The sequence below is a fragment of the Microtus pennsylvanicus genome, chromosome 7 (genome assembly GCF_037038515.1).
Source record: "Microtus pennsylvanicus isolate mMicPen1 chromosome 7, mMicPen1.hap1, whole genome shotgun sequence".
NCBI classification, from domain to species: Eukaryota; Metazoa; Chordata; class Mammalia; order Rodentia; family Cricetidae; genus Microtus; species Microtus pennsylvanicus.
In genome coordinates, this window is record NC_134585.1 from 21020335 (window position 1) to 21034778 (window position 14444).

At 41.4% G+C, this 14444-nt stretch overlaps 1 protein-coding gene across 5 annotated transcripts in view; it reads right to left on the reverse strand.

Moving 5' to 3' along the window:
* Nucleotides 1–617: 617 nt before the first annotated feature.
* Nucleotides 618–14444, reverse strand: part of Rufy2 (RUN and FYVE domain containing 2) — a 35728-nt gene continuing 21901 nt past the window's right edge. For 3 of the 5 annotated variants that reach the window (XM_075980106.1, XM_075980103.1, XM_075980104.1), the window contains exons 12-18: nucleotides 13192–13289; nucleotides 10620–10739; nucleotides 7992–8121; nucleotides 6650–6744; nucleotides 4870–4918; nucleotides 3061–3138; nucleotides 618–2970 (exon numbers count right to left, since the gene is read on the reverse strand). In XM_075980106.1, the coding sequence (XP_075836221.1) occupies nucleotides 2827–2970; nucleotides 3061–3138; nucleotides 4870–4918; nucleotides 6650–6744; nucleotides 7992–8121; nucleotides 10620–10739; nucleotides 13192–13289 (714 nt within the window). In that variant the 3' untranslated portion in view covers nucleotides 618–2826. Of the gene's footprint in view, nucleotides 2971–3060; nucleotides 3139–4869; nucleotides 4919–6649; nucleotides 6745–7991; nucleotides 8122–10619; nucleotides 10777–11123; nucleotides 12545–13191; nucleotides 13290–14444 lie in introns of those variants that run through there. The other 2 variants (XR_012911336.1, XM_075980107.1) reach the window with 2 other exon arrangements.

A 14444-nucleotide genomic window follows, 5' to 3' on the forward strand; every position in this document is an offset into this window, starting at 1 on the left:
GGATGCTAAATTGAGATTTCTGATAAATTGACTGTAAAGGAGCACCACAGCTTGTTACTCGGAGCCTATAGTTCTGAAAAAGTGAGTTTCTGTCTTTTTTTTGGAGACTGAGGATTTCACCTAGAGCCTACACACTAATGACCTTGTCTGCATGCTTGGCAGAGAGGTCAGAAGCTCTTCAAGGGTTACCTTCTTCAGTCTTAATGGAGGTGGCCGGAGAGACAATTCAGTGGTTAAGAGTACTTTCTGCTCATCCAGAGGACCTGAGGTTGGTTCCCAGCACCCACATCAGGCAGATCACGACTCATGTCGCTGCAGTGAATCCAATACCTTTTCCTGGCCTCCTCCACCACCTGCACATATGTGGCATACACTCACACAGACACACATAAACAGATACAAACAAATCTTTAAAGCAATAAAAATTGTTAATTTCTCAAAACTTCGTTTTATAAAATTCACATTTATTTTAAAAACATTACAGATTAGAATTACAATTCCTTGGCACCATGATTACATCTTTGTGGTAGTACTAGCTAGGGTAAGCAAGGAAATGACAAGTTTTTGCAAAATAAAAACTGAATGTTTTGTGATGAATGGGGTATCCTAAATTTAGATTTTATTTATTTATTTATTTATTTTGCTAGTGGTGCTGTGGATTGAGAACCCAGGGCTTTAATACACACAGTAAGCGAACATTTTGCCACTGAGCTATATTCTCATCCCAGACATTGGGAATCAAGTTAATGCTGCCCCAGAAAAGGTCCATGTTTATAACAAAAAGCACAAAATAAAGTATTTGAAATTTTTTCATTTATGCTCACTTCCAACAGTCATAAAAATCTTAGTCTATTCTCATCAATACAAAATGGTTCAAGCCGGGCGGTGGTGGCGCACGCCTTTAATCCCAGCACTTGGGAGGCAGAGGCAGGCGGATCTCTGTGAGTTCGAGACCAGCCTGGTCTACAGAGCTAGTTCCAGGACAGGCTCCAAAACCACAGAGAAACCCTGTCTCGAAAAACCAAAAAAAAAAAAAAAAAAAAATTGGTTCAGAAGCCAGGCAGTGGTAGTACACACCTTTAATCCTAGAGACAGGTGGATGTCTGAGTTCAGGGCCAGGCTAGTCTACAGAGCTAGTTCCAAGACAGGCTCCAACGCTACAGAGAAACCCTGTCTCAAGATACAAACAAAACAACAACAACAAAAACGGTTCAAGAATGTAATTATTTTTCTAATATTTGAGCCAGGTTTTCACTGTTGTATGTATATGTACATAGCATAAGCTAATTTGGAGTTATAGGGATGGACCAGACTGGCCTTGAACTTGTAGCATTCTTTCTTGCCTTACCATCTTAATTCTGTTTCAAGGCCACTTCTGTCAGTACTCAACAAATGACTTCTTGGGGGCTGGGTAGATCAGTTGGTACTACCTGGCCTGCACAAAGCCAGGGGTTCCATCCTCAGCACCACATAGTTGTAATCTCAGGAGTTGGGATGTGTGGAGTTCAAGGTCATCCTCTGCTACACACCAAGTTAGAAGCCAACTTGGGTTACATGAATCCCTGTTTCCAAAAAATGGGACATCTCAAAATCTAAGTTAACCTCAGAAGCTGGTGAAAATACTGGTTTTGTAATTTTGGCAAATTATAAAACTTACTGAAATACAACAAATGAAAAGATCTCAAAGAATAAGGAATCAGAAAAGTGCCCAGTCACTAAACTGTCTTTAGGAATGTAAAATCTCTATAGAGTTTATAGATTTAAAAGTGCAAAACTGGAGATTAATAATATTAAGATCCTGAATGGTCATGGTTTAAGTAACTTAATGTTTTGTTTTTCTGCTTGAAAAAATAAGAAACCACTATCTGCCTAAGACCATAGCATAAAGGTACTTGATATATCGGGTAAAATTCTACTGTGGGTAGATGTAACACTGCAATATAATGTTTCCTAAGAGAACTGGAGGATGGAGAAACTAATTCTGTTATAGCATAGGTAAGTTTTAAATGCTCTTATTTTTAATACTTAGAATCTTTAAAAAGCCTGTGTTTTCCCATCATCCCTCAGGAAGGATGTTTTCGTCTTTGGGGGCCAACCCTTTACAAAAAGGAGCTTCTGTGACAAGGTTATATTTATGATGGTTAATATTAACATCCCTTAAAGAATTAAAGGGAAAGCTGGTACTTCAGTCCACTATATGAAAGGTGTAGGCAAGCGAAAAGAAAGGTATGAGATAAAATTACTGACCATTGTAGAAGATGGGAAAAGAACACGCAAATAAATACAATTAAATTAGAATCTTACCAGACAATGAAGACTGCAGCCTGGTATGGAAGCACACACCTATCATCCCAACACTTCGTAGCTGAGGCAAGGAAGTCCATGGTCAAAAATGGACAACTTTGTTTCAATATTATTTCAAAAAAGGATGTTCAATTGGCATACTATCACAAAGTGGGTGCATTTCCAGTCTTCCTCTGAGAATTGTGAAGCTTTAAAGTGCATTAAAGAGAATTACAGGCACCATCAAGTGCCAGCTCGACAGTTCAGAAACAAGTTGTGGCCTCGTTCTCAAGAAGGCCTCTAGAAGATAAGGCAAAAGTGCATCTTTAGCTCTGCTGTCCGGCCTTTCCTTAAGGGATACATGACTGTTCAAAGTAGTGATAAAACATGCTATCTTAAAATCCAAGTAAGTGCAGAAACGGAATCCTAACTGTGCAACTTAGAATTCTGTGTGTTAGCTGGAGGAGAGGTACGGTGCTGACTGGACACTTGGTCCTCACACTCACTGCAGGTGCTTCTGTGCAGGAGGACTGAGTTCCCGGGTCACGGCACGTTAGAAGAGCATCTCTGAATGAGTATTGCATGGCAGGAATCACAGACTCTCACTGGCTTTGGTGAAGAAGGCAAAGGCAGCTCGTTGTCAGAGCAGGCATTGCAGAAAATTTCCCCACAGTTTCTACAGTGGTGCTATTAATGGAAAAATTAGGAAGGGGGGGGGAAGCAGTTAGAAGCCATTTTTGTTGCCAAAATGTTTGAGCTCACTTTCTCGCCTCCTACCTTTCTTTTGGAGAGTGAAAATTCCTTCTCACAAAGCTTGCAGTGCGTTGCCTCTTTGTCTTTCAGCCAGACCAGTCCCTAACAGGTAAAGATGAATGTTAGTGTTCTAACGAGCAACACTTGTACTTAGCTCAAAAGCATGAAAACTGAAAATGCAGAATTCCTATGACCCATCATTTTTCAGAACAGGAACCCAAAAAATGCACAGGCTCAGGCAGTAGCTCTCAGAGGTCAAAGGAACTTAGAAATATCAGTACATTAGGGCCCAGGTCAGATGTGGGTGGTGGCAGACTTACAAGACAAAGTAATGAGCCACTTAACTTCTTCAGGGAACATTTGATAGAGGTGAAGAATGAGAATATTCTGGTGTTGAGATTTAACGGCAGTTGATACCAGGAGAAATAAGAAAGGTGTGATGAGCTGAGTGGTGGTGGCGCTTGTCTTTAATCCCAGCACTCAGGAGACAGACAGGCAGACCTCTGAGTAGTTTGAGGCCAGCCTCATTCTACAGAATGAGTTCCAGGACAGGCTCCAAAAGCTTTAGAGAAACCCTGTCTCAAAAATAAAACCACACACACACAAAAAAAAAAAAACCCTCAAGATATATACTTATGACCTTTTAATCCCAGTGCTCAAGAAGCAGGACGACCCCTGTGTTTGAGACCAGCCAGGGTTAAAGTGAAATCCTGTCTAGGAAAAAAAGCTTACTGAGGTGACTTAAGGAAAAATGAGTTTGAACAAACAGCTACCACCACTTCGATAGCAAGGTGAGAAAACATGCTACAGCATGGCTCAGAAGTACAGTGTTTGTCTAGTGTGTGCTAGGCCCTTTCAGTTCCATTCCCCATACTATAAAAAGGGGGAAGTGGAATGAATTGCATTGCTCTGAATACAGAGCTAGATGCCAGAGGAGATAGCTGCGAGAACTGGAAGAAGCTCCCTTTGGGAGCAGGAGCAAATAACTAAGGTGAGTTAAAAAAGGCAAGAGAGCAAACATTTTTTACTTGAAATCTTTTTTTAGAATGGTGCCTGGGGCAAAATGCTGCTGTTCGTCCAGAGGCCCCAAGTTCAATTCCCAGCATCTGCATGGCTCACAATCTTCTGTAACCCCAGTTCCAAGACATCTAACACCTTCTAGTCTCTCTCTCTTTTTTTTTTTAACTGGTTCAGAGTTCTGGCTGGCATTACATCAATTATATAACATAAGCTTTAGGACTTTTTGAATAGCTATTTTCATGTAACATTTTGATTAAAAGATTATATGGTAATTTGGAACAGAAAGCTATTACTCAATGACACTGAAGTGCTGACCCGAAGATTCCTTCCAACACACACACCCAAAGTAACACACATTCTAGCCTTATCAAAGTGACATATCAGAAGCCTATTCTAGGAGGCTAAATTGAGGGTCATCAAAGATATGTTATCTACTAAAGTAGCATTACAATGTCATTTTTCATCAAGATGATGCATTCTTTAGCAGGTAGTAAGTAATCCATTTCCACCTTTTAAAAAATTTCACTAAGTGTGGAGCTGGTAGTCTCCAGCTCATGCCCAGGAGGCAGAAGCTGGCAGATCTGAGTTCAAGGCCAGCCTAGTCTACAGAGGACTGTGGTACAGAGAAACCTTGCCTAGAAAAAAAAAATGGAGGCTAGACTAGCACACTTACACTCCCTTCCAGTGCTGCCACCTCTGCCCCTGGGATTTGTATGCTTCCTTCTCAAGGCTTCCTCAACATACCAGGCTCTAAACAATTTACATTTACCGATGTTAAGAGCTTCCAGCTGTACTGAAAGCCTTTTTACTCACCTGTAATGCTTTGTTGGCTTCTTTTATGTCGTCTATTTTAAGTTTGGATCTAAAAACATTACAAACAAGTCCAAATTTTAGTATGCATGTAAATACAAAACAATAGTTCATTGCAAAGGTATTGATTTTTTAATTGTATATAATTTTAGGTCTAACAATCTCTGGCTACGGGGATATTATGTATTTTTCCAAGACAGGGTTTCTGGGTAGCCCTGGCTGGCCTTAAACTCACAGAGATCCACCTGCCTCTGCCTCCCGAGTGCTGGGATTAAAGGCCTGTGCCACCATCACCTGGCTACAACTAGATTTTTCAAAAGCTTGACTTGTATAAGAGAAAATGTCTCTGGATATGCATGCACAAAGCCATGGGTTAGATCCCAGTGCCATATAAACTAGCACTTCGGAAGTTACACAGCAGAAGCTTAAGGTCATGTTTTGGCTACATGAGTTCTACGACAGCCTGGGATACTTGAAACCTAGTTTCAAAAAATAAATACTTGCATGAATGTGTTACTTTGTTTTGAAACAGGATTTAAATTTGGTAGTCCTGGCTGGCCAAATTTTGTGGCAATCCTCTTTCAGCTTTTTTGCCTTTTGAGACATGTAGCAGGCTGGTCTTCATTCTGGATTGGAGAAGAGCTACTACACTGACTTAAGCACTTTGATGGAGTATCATCTGCATAGCTCTCCATAATCTGGTCCGCTCAGTGCTGGATCCTGAAGAGTGACGCCTGCTAGTTGTTACTAAGTATCTGTCACATCACACTAAATGGTTACATGGTATGCAATTTTTACCTGCTATTGAACTTTAAACATGTTTTAATTTTCTCACCAGGGAAACTTTATTACATTTGAAGTGGCTGGTCATAGTGATGTATAATCCAGCTATTTGGGAGACCGAATCACTTTAATACAGGAATTCAACACTAGCCTAGACAATAAAGCAGTAGTCTTTCTCAGATCAAGAAAGGGAAAGGGGAACACAATCCTAGAATAAAAATTGAAATGATGGTATTCTCAGATATCCCCCCCTCTTCCATTTATCTTTTTTTAAGAAAAATTATGTATGTGAAATGTTGCTTGCATGTATGTTTGTGTACCATGTGCATGCCTGGTGACCAAAGGTCAGAAACAGGCATCAGATCCCCTGGAGACAGGATGGATCTCTAACTGGAGTTAGAGATGGTTGTGAGCTACTGTGTGGGTGCTGAGAACTTAACCTGGGTCCTCTGTAAGAGCAGCAAGTACGCTTAACCACTGAGCCAACTCTCCAGCCCGTGTCTTTGTTTTTTAAAGGCATGATCTCAAGGCTTGCCCCTTTCTATGTTGCTGAGGATGACCGTGAATTCCTGATCTTCCTGCGTCTACCTCCCAAGTGCTGAGATTACAGCCACTTTCCTGGCTTCCTATAGAATCAATAACATTTTACTATAGGATCACATTGAGTCATCGCAAGATGTGACCCCAGAAGGCATGAAAAAATCACAAAACTGGCTCTGTCTCAAAACAGTCTGATAGCGCTGGACATTGTCAAAAATTCAACTTATGTTCTGACAAAATTTAAGCTTCTGAATTCTTTATCACTAAAGAAATTAAACAGTAGTTTTGGCCTTCACTTGATGAAACCCTTCAAAACCAAGGTCTGTTAAAATGCCCAGAACTACTCTAAAGAAGCTAGTCTTTGGTGTCCCAGTACTCAAGACCCTCTGCAGAGCTGATTCAGTACACCCATCTCTTCCACGAATCTGTAGGCATGTAGCTAAAGGAAGAGAGGAATTACTCGCAAAGTTTGCTGCCGAGTTCTTGCAGAGCCTGTTCTTGTTCGTGATATATTTTTTTCAACTGCTGATTTTCATCCTGGAGGTTAAGAAACTCCTTCAATAAAAAACAGAAATATAACTTTAGAAAAACCAAGAAACTCTACATTGCATACATATTAAGAAAGTATAAATGTCTTTGAGCTTTGTTTTCAGGAGACTGAGGCATGACCTTGTCCTGACCCTACTTCCATTTACCTATTGTTGGGATTACAGGAATTCCAAGCTTTGATGAGGAATTCTCAGGTACCACCCTCCACCCCCAATTTCTCTTTTTAAAATAGATTTGTGTGCGAATGTTTTGCCTGCATGTATGTATGTGTTCCATGTGCACACCTGATATCAGAGGTCAGAAGAGGGCATCAGATCCCCTGTAACTGGAGTTTCGAGATGGTTGTAAACCACCATGTGATACTGGGATTATAGCTCAAACTGGCCTGGGAGTCATGTGGTTAGGCTAAGCCTCAACCTCCTGATTGTCCTGCTTCAGTCCCCTCAGTGCACACCACACCCAGCTTCACTTCATGTTTTTATAAAAAACAGAACATATCTGCAGCTTTTTCCTAGCTGTTCTGTGTATTATTACCCACACAACCTTTCATGTTCCTAAAATGACTAAGTATATCTATCCTGTTTCCTCATATACATGTAAATTGTGTAAAGTATCTTGTTTTAGAAGATGTGTTTGTAAGACAGCCCTGGTTGTTGTACTTAGGACTGCCTACCACCTCCTTTGAGTCAGGGTCTTTCATTGACCTGGAGCTCATGAATTAGGCTAGACTGGCCCGCCAGCGTGAGTCCCAGGGATGTCCCCAGAGCTGAGACTACAAGTCCTGCAAGCACTTTACTGACAGCCATCCTCTCAGCCCCACATTGTTTACAGAAGCTCACAGGCGAGACAGAATGGCCATGAGTTCAAGGCCAGCTATTGCTACAGAACAGAGTTCACAGATAGTCTGAGCTATATAGATAGATAGCATAGTATGAAACTCCATCAGCATTGGTCCGTTTTTCTTTTCCTTTTTCTTGGTTTTTCAAGACAGGATTTCTCATGTTAACAACCCTAAGCTGGTGAGGAACTAGCTTTGTAGACCATGGTAGCCAATTTTTTTTCTCTTTTTTCTCTCTCCCTTCCCTCCCCCCCAGGTTTCTCTGTGTAGCTTTGGAGCCTGGCCTGGAACTAGCTCTTTAGACCAGGCTGGCCTCAAACTCACAGAGATCCACCTGCCTCTGCCTCCCTAGTGCTGGGATTAAAGGTGTGCACCACCACCACCCGGCTGATATAAAAGTTTTACTACTATTTACTTTTTTAAGACTAATGATTTGTTGGGTCTCATTTCTAAGATGAGATAGGACATCTTTCTCCTTTTGAAGATCTTCTTGCAAAGTCTGCCTCCATTCCTTCTCAATCTTCAAATCCGTTTCCAGCTGCACCCTTGAATGGCAAACAGAAAGAAGCTCAGTGTTTAGTTGGGTCAATTTTGAGGTAGGGTCTCAGGTAGCCAAGTCTAGCCTTTAAATCCTAATGCTCCTGCTTTTATCTCCTAAGTGCCAGGGTTACAAGTTGTTCTCCCATACCGTCCAGACTCTCTTATTTTTATAGATCTCTTTAAAGGCCTATTTTTATAAAAAAAAATAAAAAGGAAAGAAAAAAAACAAAGGCCTATTTTTTAATTACATGTGTGAGCCACCTGGTGTGGGTGCTGAAGTTCCTCTGTAAGAGGACCAAATGCTCTTAGCCACTGAGCCATCTCTCCGGTCCCTTTTATTTTATTTATATTTATTTTATTTATTTTTTATATTTATTCTTATTTTACTTATATATTTTTGAGACAGGGTAGCCACAAAATTTCTATGTAGCCAAAAATGATTTTTAATTTCTGATCCTTCTGCCTTCACCTATATAACCAATGTGGGCTGTGTAGCAAGACCCTGTTTCAAAAAAAATTTCAGATAGTCTGTCAGGTTTTATTTTAAAAATAAAATTAGGGGGGCTGGAGAGATGGCTCAGTAGTTAAGAGCATTGCCTGCTCTTCCAAAGGTCCTGAGTTCAATTCCCAGCAACCACATGGTGGCTCACAACCATCTGTAATGATGTCTGGTGCCCTCTTCTGGCCTGCAGGCATACAAGCAGAGAGAATACTGTATACATACATAAATAAATGAATAAATAAATAAATATAATAAAATAAAATTAGGGGGCTAAAAACATAGCTCAGCAGTTAAAAGCACTTGTTCTTCCAGAGGACCCAGGTTCAACTCCCAGCACATAGCAACTCACAACTGTCTGTAATTCAAAAGATCTGACACCCTCATGCAGACATACATGCAGGTAAAACACCGGTGCACATAAGATAAAAATAAATTATTAAATAAAATTAGGCTAGGCGTGGTGGCACATACCTTTCACTCTAACACTTGGGAGGCAGAGGCAATCACATCTGAGTTAAGGGGAGTAAGAGCTATATTTTTTGAGACCCTGTCTTAGTGGGTAAAGTCTTTTGCTGCCAAGCCTGGCAACCTGACTTTGATCCCATAGTCCCACATGGTGAGAAGAAAACCAACTCCCACAAATTGGCCTCTGACCTCCACCTACATAGTCTGGTTCATGCATACTAACAGAATAAATAAGTAATTTTAATTTTAAATTTAAATAAAATTAGAACCAAAAATTGCCTATATTTTTATATGTACAAAGAAAAGTCTTGTCCTTATTTTGTGGTGCTGAGGATTGAACATAGGGCATTATGCAAACTAAGCAATATATATATATATATATATATATATATATATTCTACCAATGAGTTATACTGAAGCCTAGAACAGTTTTAACAGTTATACCAGAACATTTTAAAGCCACTTGGAAGAGTTTCAGCCGTTACTCTACAAGCATCACTAATGTTCCTCCCCAGGAACCATGGGCTAGTTTTGTTATTAAAAGAACGTGTGCTGGAGAGATGCTCAGCAGTTAAGAGACACACAGCCATGTAATTAAAAATGAAAAAAAATTAAATGTTAGAAAATAGGAACTGAGGATGTAGCTCAGTGGAGAGAGCACCTGTGTGGTGTAAACAAACCCCTAGGCTTTGATCCCCAGCACCACATAAGCCAGGTACAGTGGTACCACCTATAATCCCAGTATCCAGAGGGGCAAGCAGGAAGAAGAGAGGGTCAAAGTCACTCTTGCTTATCTAGGAAATTATGTAGGCCAGCGTAGTAGCATTTCATTTGTATTTTAATAACTAAAGCTTGCCTAAAGATCAGAAAAGTAAAACAGCCACACTGGCTAGTATTATAGACCAAGCATCAGTGACACACACATTTAATCCCAGTAGCCACACTAGTTTGCTATAAAAACCAGGCGGTGGCAGTGCACACCCTTAATCCCAGACCTAGAGAGGATTATAAAACAGGAGGAGACGGCTCTTAGTCTCAGTCTCATTTTGAGATTCCTGGAGGCAGGATCGCCATTTCAGACTGAGGTAGAGGTGTAAGAGCCAGTGGCTGGCTGACTTTCAGGTTGAACCCCAATTTCTGTCTCTGAGTTTTTATTAATTGTGATACAGGCCTGGCATACATGAGACATGACCTCCAAAAGTAAACAGATAAAATAATAGGAGGAGTAACAATATTTTCAGTATGTGGTTTTGGAGCTTGAACCCAGGGCTTCAACGCTAGCAGAGTCCTCTCCCACTGAACTACATCCCTATCCCAACTTTTTTTTCTAAAAATATTTATTCGTTTAGTGTAAGGAGCTGGGACGTGTGCAGATCTACCATGAGGGTCCTGGAGATGGAGCTGAGGCTTGGCAGTGACCACTGCCTGTACCTACTGAGCCATCACAGATGTCCCCACACACCTTCTTTAAGTGGCCATACTGGCTGGCAGAAACCATATTAGTACAAGAATTTGACTTCAAGACCAAACACTCACAGCTGCTGCTCCTTCTGTGTGATCTGTCTCTGCAGACTGTCGGATTTGCTCAGACACTCGTGGGTACGTCGCTCATCCTCATCTTCCGCTTCCATTTGTGCCTTCTCTGCTTGCTGCAATCTGGTGTAATTCAAATCAACTTTGGGTAAAACTGAGGCTAGAAGTAGGGTGTAAAAGGGTGAAGAAGACAAATAAAAGAAAAATGGGGAAATAGAAACATTTCTAAATGAAAACAAAGTTTGGGGGAGAACTCACAAACTCAAACATGAAAGAGCCACACAATGTCTAGAAATTGTTTTGTGATTTTTTTTTTCAATACAAGATATACTATGCCCAGAAAACTATCTTGAAATTTGCTTTATTTCTTGTCCATAATTAATGCAAAGCAATACAATTTTTACTGTTGGAGGATAATGATTCAAATCTCAAATATGGCTAGGTATGTTATTGCCTTTTTACAAAACCACGGGTAGCACACAGGTCTATATTAAGTGCAGAACACACCTGTTTATGTGATGCTGAGATGTGTGTGCTGGGAACCAGGTGCACTACAAGGCTAAGAGCTGAAAGAGCAACCATTCTTCTCAGTGAGAGCCGTCCTAGCAGAGCTCTACATAGTTGCTCGGTTATGCAAAGCTGAATATGTATGTGCGTATGCATAAATATATATTAAGATTCAAAAAGGTTTAATGCTTGTTGGCATCATTCCCTATGGATTTTTTTAGGTTTTTATTTTATGTTTATGAATATTTTTGCTTGCATGTATGTCTGTTCACCACATACATGCCTAGTGCCCACTGAGGTCAGAAGAGGGTGTCAGGTCTCCTGAAACTGGAGTTACAGACAGTTGTGAGCCACATCGTATAGGTGTTGGGCATTGAATTCAGGTCCTCTATAAGAACATGTACTCTTAACTGCTGCGGCATCTCTCCAGCACCCTAATTTTTATTCTTTACTTTGAAGACTAAAGATTAGCTTAAAATGTTGTGGTCATTTTTTCCCCATTTTTATTTGTTAAGTCACTGTTTCTCCCTAGACTTAGCTCCACTCCTTGCCTCCCTTGGCCATCAAGATTTGTGAGGTTTATATAAAAATATTTCCCAGGATTCAGTGGGCATTAACTGTTCACAAGAAGTCACAGAGGAATCTTGTGCCTTCATATCTGCCTCAAGACACTTAAGTAAGGCAACACACATTGCAAGTATGAAAGCCTCCCAGGAAAGGAGAGGAAGGAAGTCCCCTCTAGGTTTACACTAGATTAAGGGTTAAGGCGGCAGGGGTGGACTCAGCTTTCTCCTCTAAAGGGACAGGAAGTAAAGTAAGTGAGGTAGGCCTTGTAGTTGTGCTATCACAAAAGAGCGCTGGGGTGGGGGTGGGGGGATGACGACTAGAAAAACGAGGTGCTGAAGCCCAGGGCAGCACCCAGCCTGGCTTGGAAACTGCTTTGAAATCTTAACTTTAAAAATCAGTAAGGAGCCATTAGGCAGAGTGTGCAAATGGGGCAGGGTGTGTGTGTGTGTGTATGTGTGTGTGTGTATGATTATCTGTGCCAACACAGCCTAAAACCAAAGGTTTCTAGTTTCCATCAAAAGATAGCTAAAAAGATAAAACCATTTGAAAATCTTGCCCTCCAAGCAGTTGAGGCTCAAATCTGCCCTCTGCACAAGGCTGAGGAGTGCATCTGGGGAGCTCAGGGCACCTGCTGTGTTTCACAGCCACCATGAAGGGCCCCTGCAGCTCCATACAACGTGAGATAGCATAAATCCTTTTCCATTTAACATAGGGTAGCGGATGGGCTCTGCGCTTTGAGTGCGTCTCAGAAGGAGATGTCTTTGACCAATTTGTACTGGTCCTGGGGGTCACTGCCAGCACTTTTCACCAATGACACTGCAATTGTCCTAGTCTGAGCTAACAAATCATTGTCACTTCATAATGGAATGGACAGAAACCAAAGACAAGAAACGGTAATAAAGATGTCCAAAATGTAAAAGTGGGGATAAAGAAAACAAAAAGAAAGAAGAAAAAAGAAGAAAGAGGATGTCAATAAAAGAATATTTGTGTCAGTAAGCATCAGTAGTTATGTTTGTCCTAAGTAGATTCAAAGAAAGCAATGGTGAGACATGTTGACTCAACGTGACAGGGCAATGGGTACATTTTCCAACAGTAAAATGAAATGCCAGGATAAGAGAACTCCACTGACAAATCCTGTCCTGGGTTAGGCTGAGGGTCCTAGCTCAGAAAGCAGCTACACTGTCAGCTCCCGCTGTTTTCACAGAGATGGCCAGTGGTGAAGAATGGGACAGTCCCACCAAAGCCTGTGCATTTTTTCCCCAGGTCTTTGTGTTTAGTTTTATGTCACAGATATCGTGCCTTTAAAAGATCTCCAAGACAGCAGCTTCAAATGAATCATCACCCTAATAAGGCAACTTGATTCCATGCAACAACCAAAAAAAGGACAAAATCTGGCTCAGTTTAGACAGACATGGGCCCTAGGCGAGGTCTCCGGACAGCTTTCTATTGCAGGTGTCAGGGGAAGAAAGGAAGGGACGGAGGGAACTCATGAGTATCGTACCTTTGCTCCAGCTGCTTCATGGCCGAAGTGATTTTATTGGTTTTTTCTTCTAGTCGGGCAATTATTTCATTTTTTTCTTTCAAGCTGTCTTCAGAACCCTATTTATAAAAGTACAACAGCTATGGTGGGTTTGATTTTGAAACTCAAACATTAGGCCAAGCGTAGTGGTATATGCCTGGAATCCTAGTACTCAGAAGGTAGGCAGGAGTATGGGTTCAATGCCAGCCTTACTACTCTGGGGCCACTGAGGCCAGCCCGGGCAGCTGGTCCTTCTCAAAAATAACCCCATAGTAAGAATAAGATTCAGGATGCAGCAGAGAAGGGCTCAGTGAGAAGACAGACTCACCTGGAGCTCCAACAGAGCAATCCCTCTGGAGCCCACATGGTAGGAGAGCCTACTCCTGAAATTGTCCCCTAAGTTCCATATATGCCCCAAGACACACACACAGCACACACACACACACACATACAATAATAGAAATGTTTTTTAAAAATACAACAACAAAAAACCCAACTGAATCATACCTCCATATTATTGAAAGATAACAGGAGGCCAGGCGGTGGTGGCACAAGCCTTTAATTCCACCACTTGGGATGCAGAGGTGGGTGGATCTTTGTGAATTTGAGGCCAGTCTGGTCTACAAAGTGAGCTGCACAGAGAAACTCTGTCTTGAAAAACACAACAAACATTTGAGAGGTATCAGAGATCACTTAGTGGGTAAAGGTGTTTGTTGCCAATGTGGACAACCAGAATTGCTAGAATTCCCACGATGAGAGAGAACCCACTCCACGGGTGTCCTCTGAGCTTTCCACGTGCACGCTGGTGCGCACACACAAAATAAGTGTACTAAGATGGCTGAGGGCCAGGCATGGTGGCATAGACCGTGAATCCTGCCACTCCAGAGGCAAAGACAGGCAGTTCTTTGAGTTCAGTGAGTTCCCGATTGACCAGGGCTATGTAGTGAAGAGTCTGTTTCAAACAAAACCAAAACTTTGGAACAGAGGCTGGAGAGACAGCTCTGCTTTAAGAGCACTTGCTGCTTTGGCAGAGGGCCTCAGTGTGGTTCCCAGCAACTCAAGTTCCAGAGGATTCTATGCCCTCTTTGGACCTTCATGGGCACAAGGCATGCATGTGATACACATTCATACATTCAGGCAAACCACTTAAAAATCAATCTGTATCTTTAAAAATGTTGAAATTTAAAAGTAAGTTGGGGAGAGGGAAGAAAACAGATTTGGGACTGGAGCTGTGA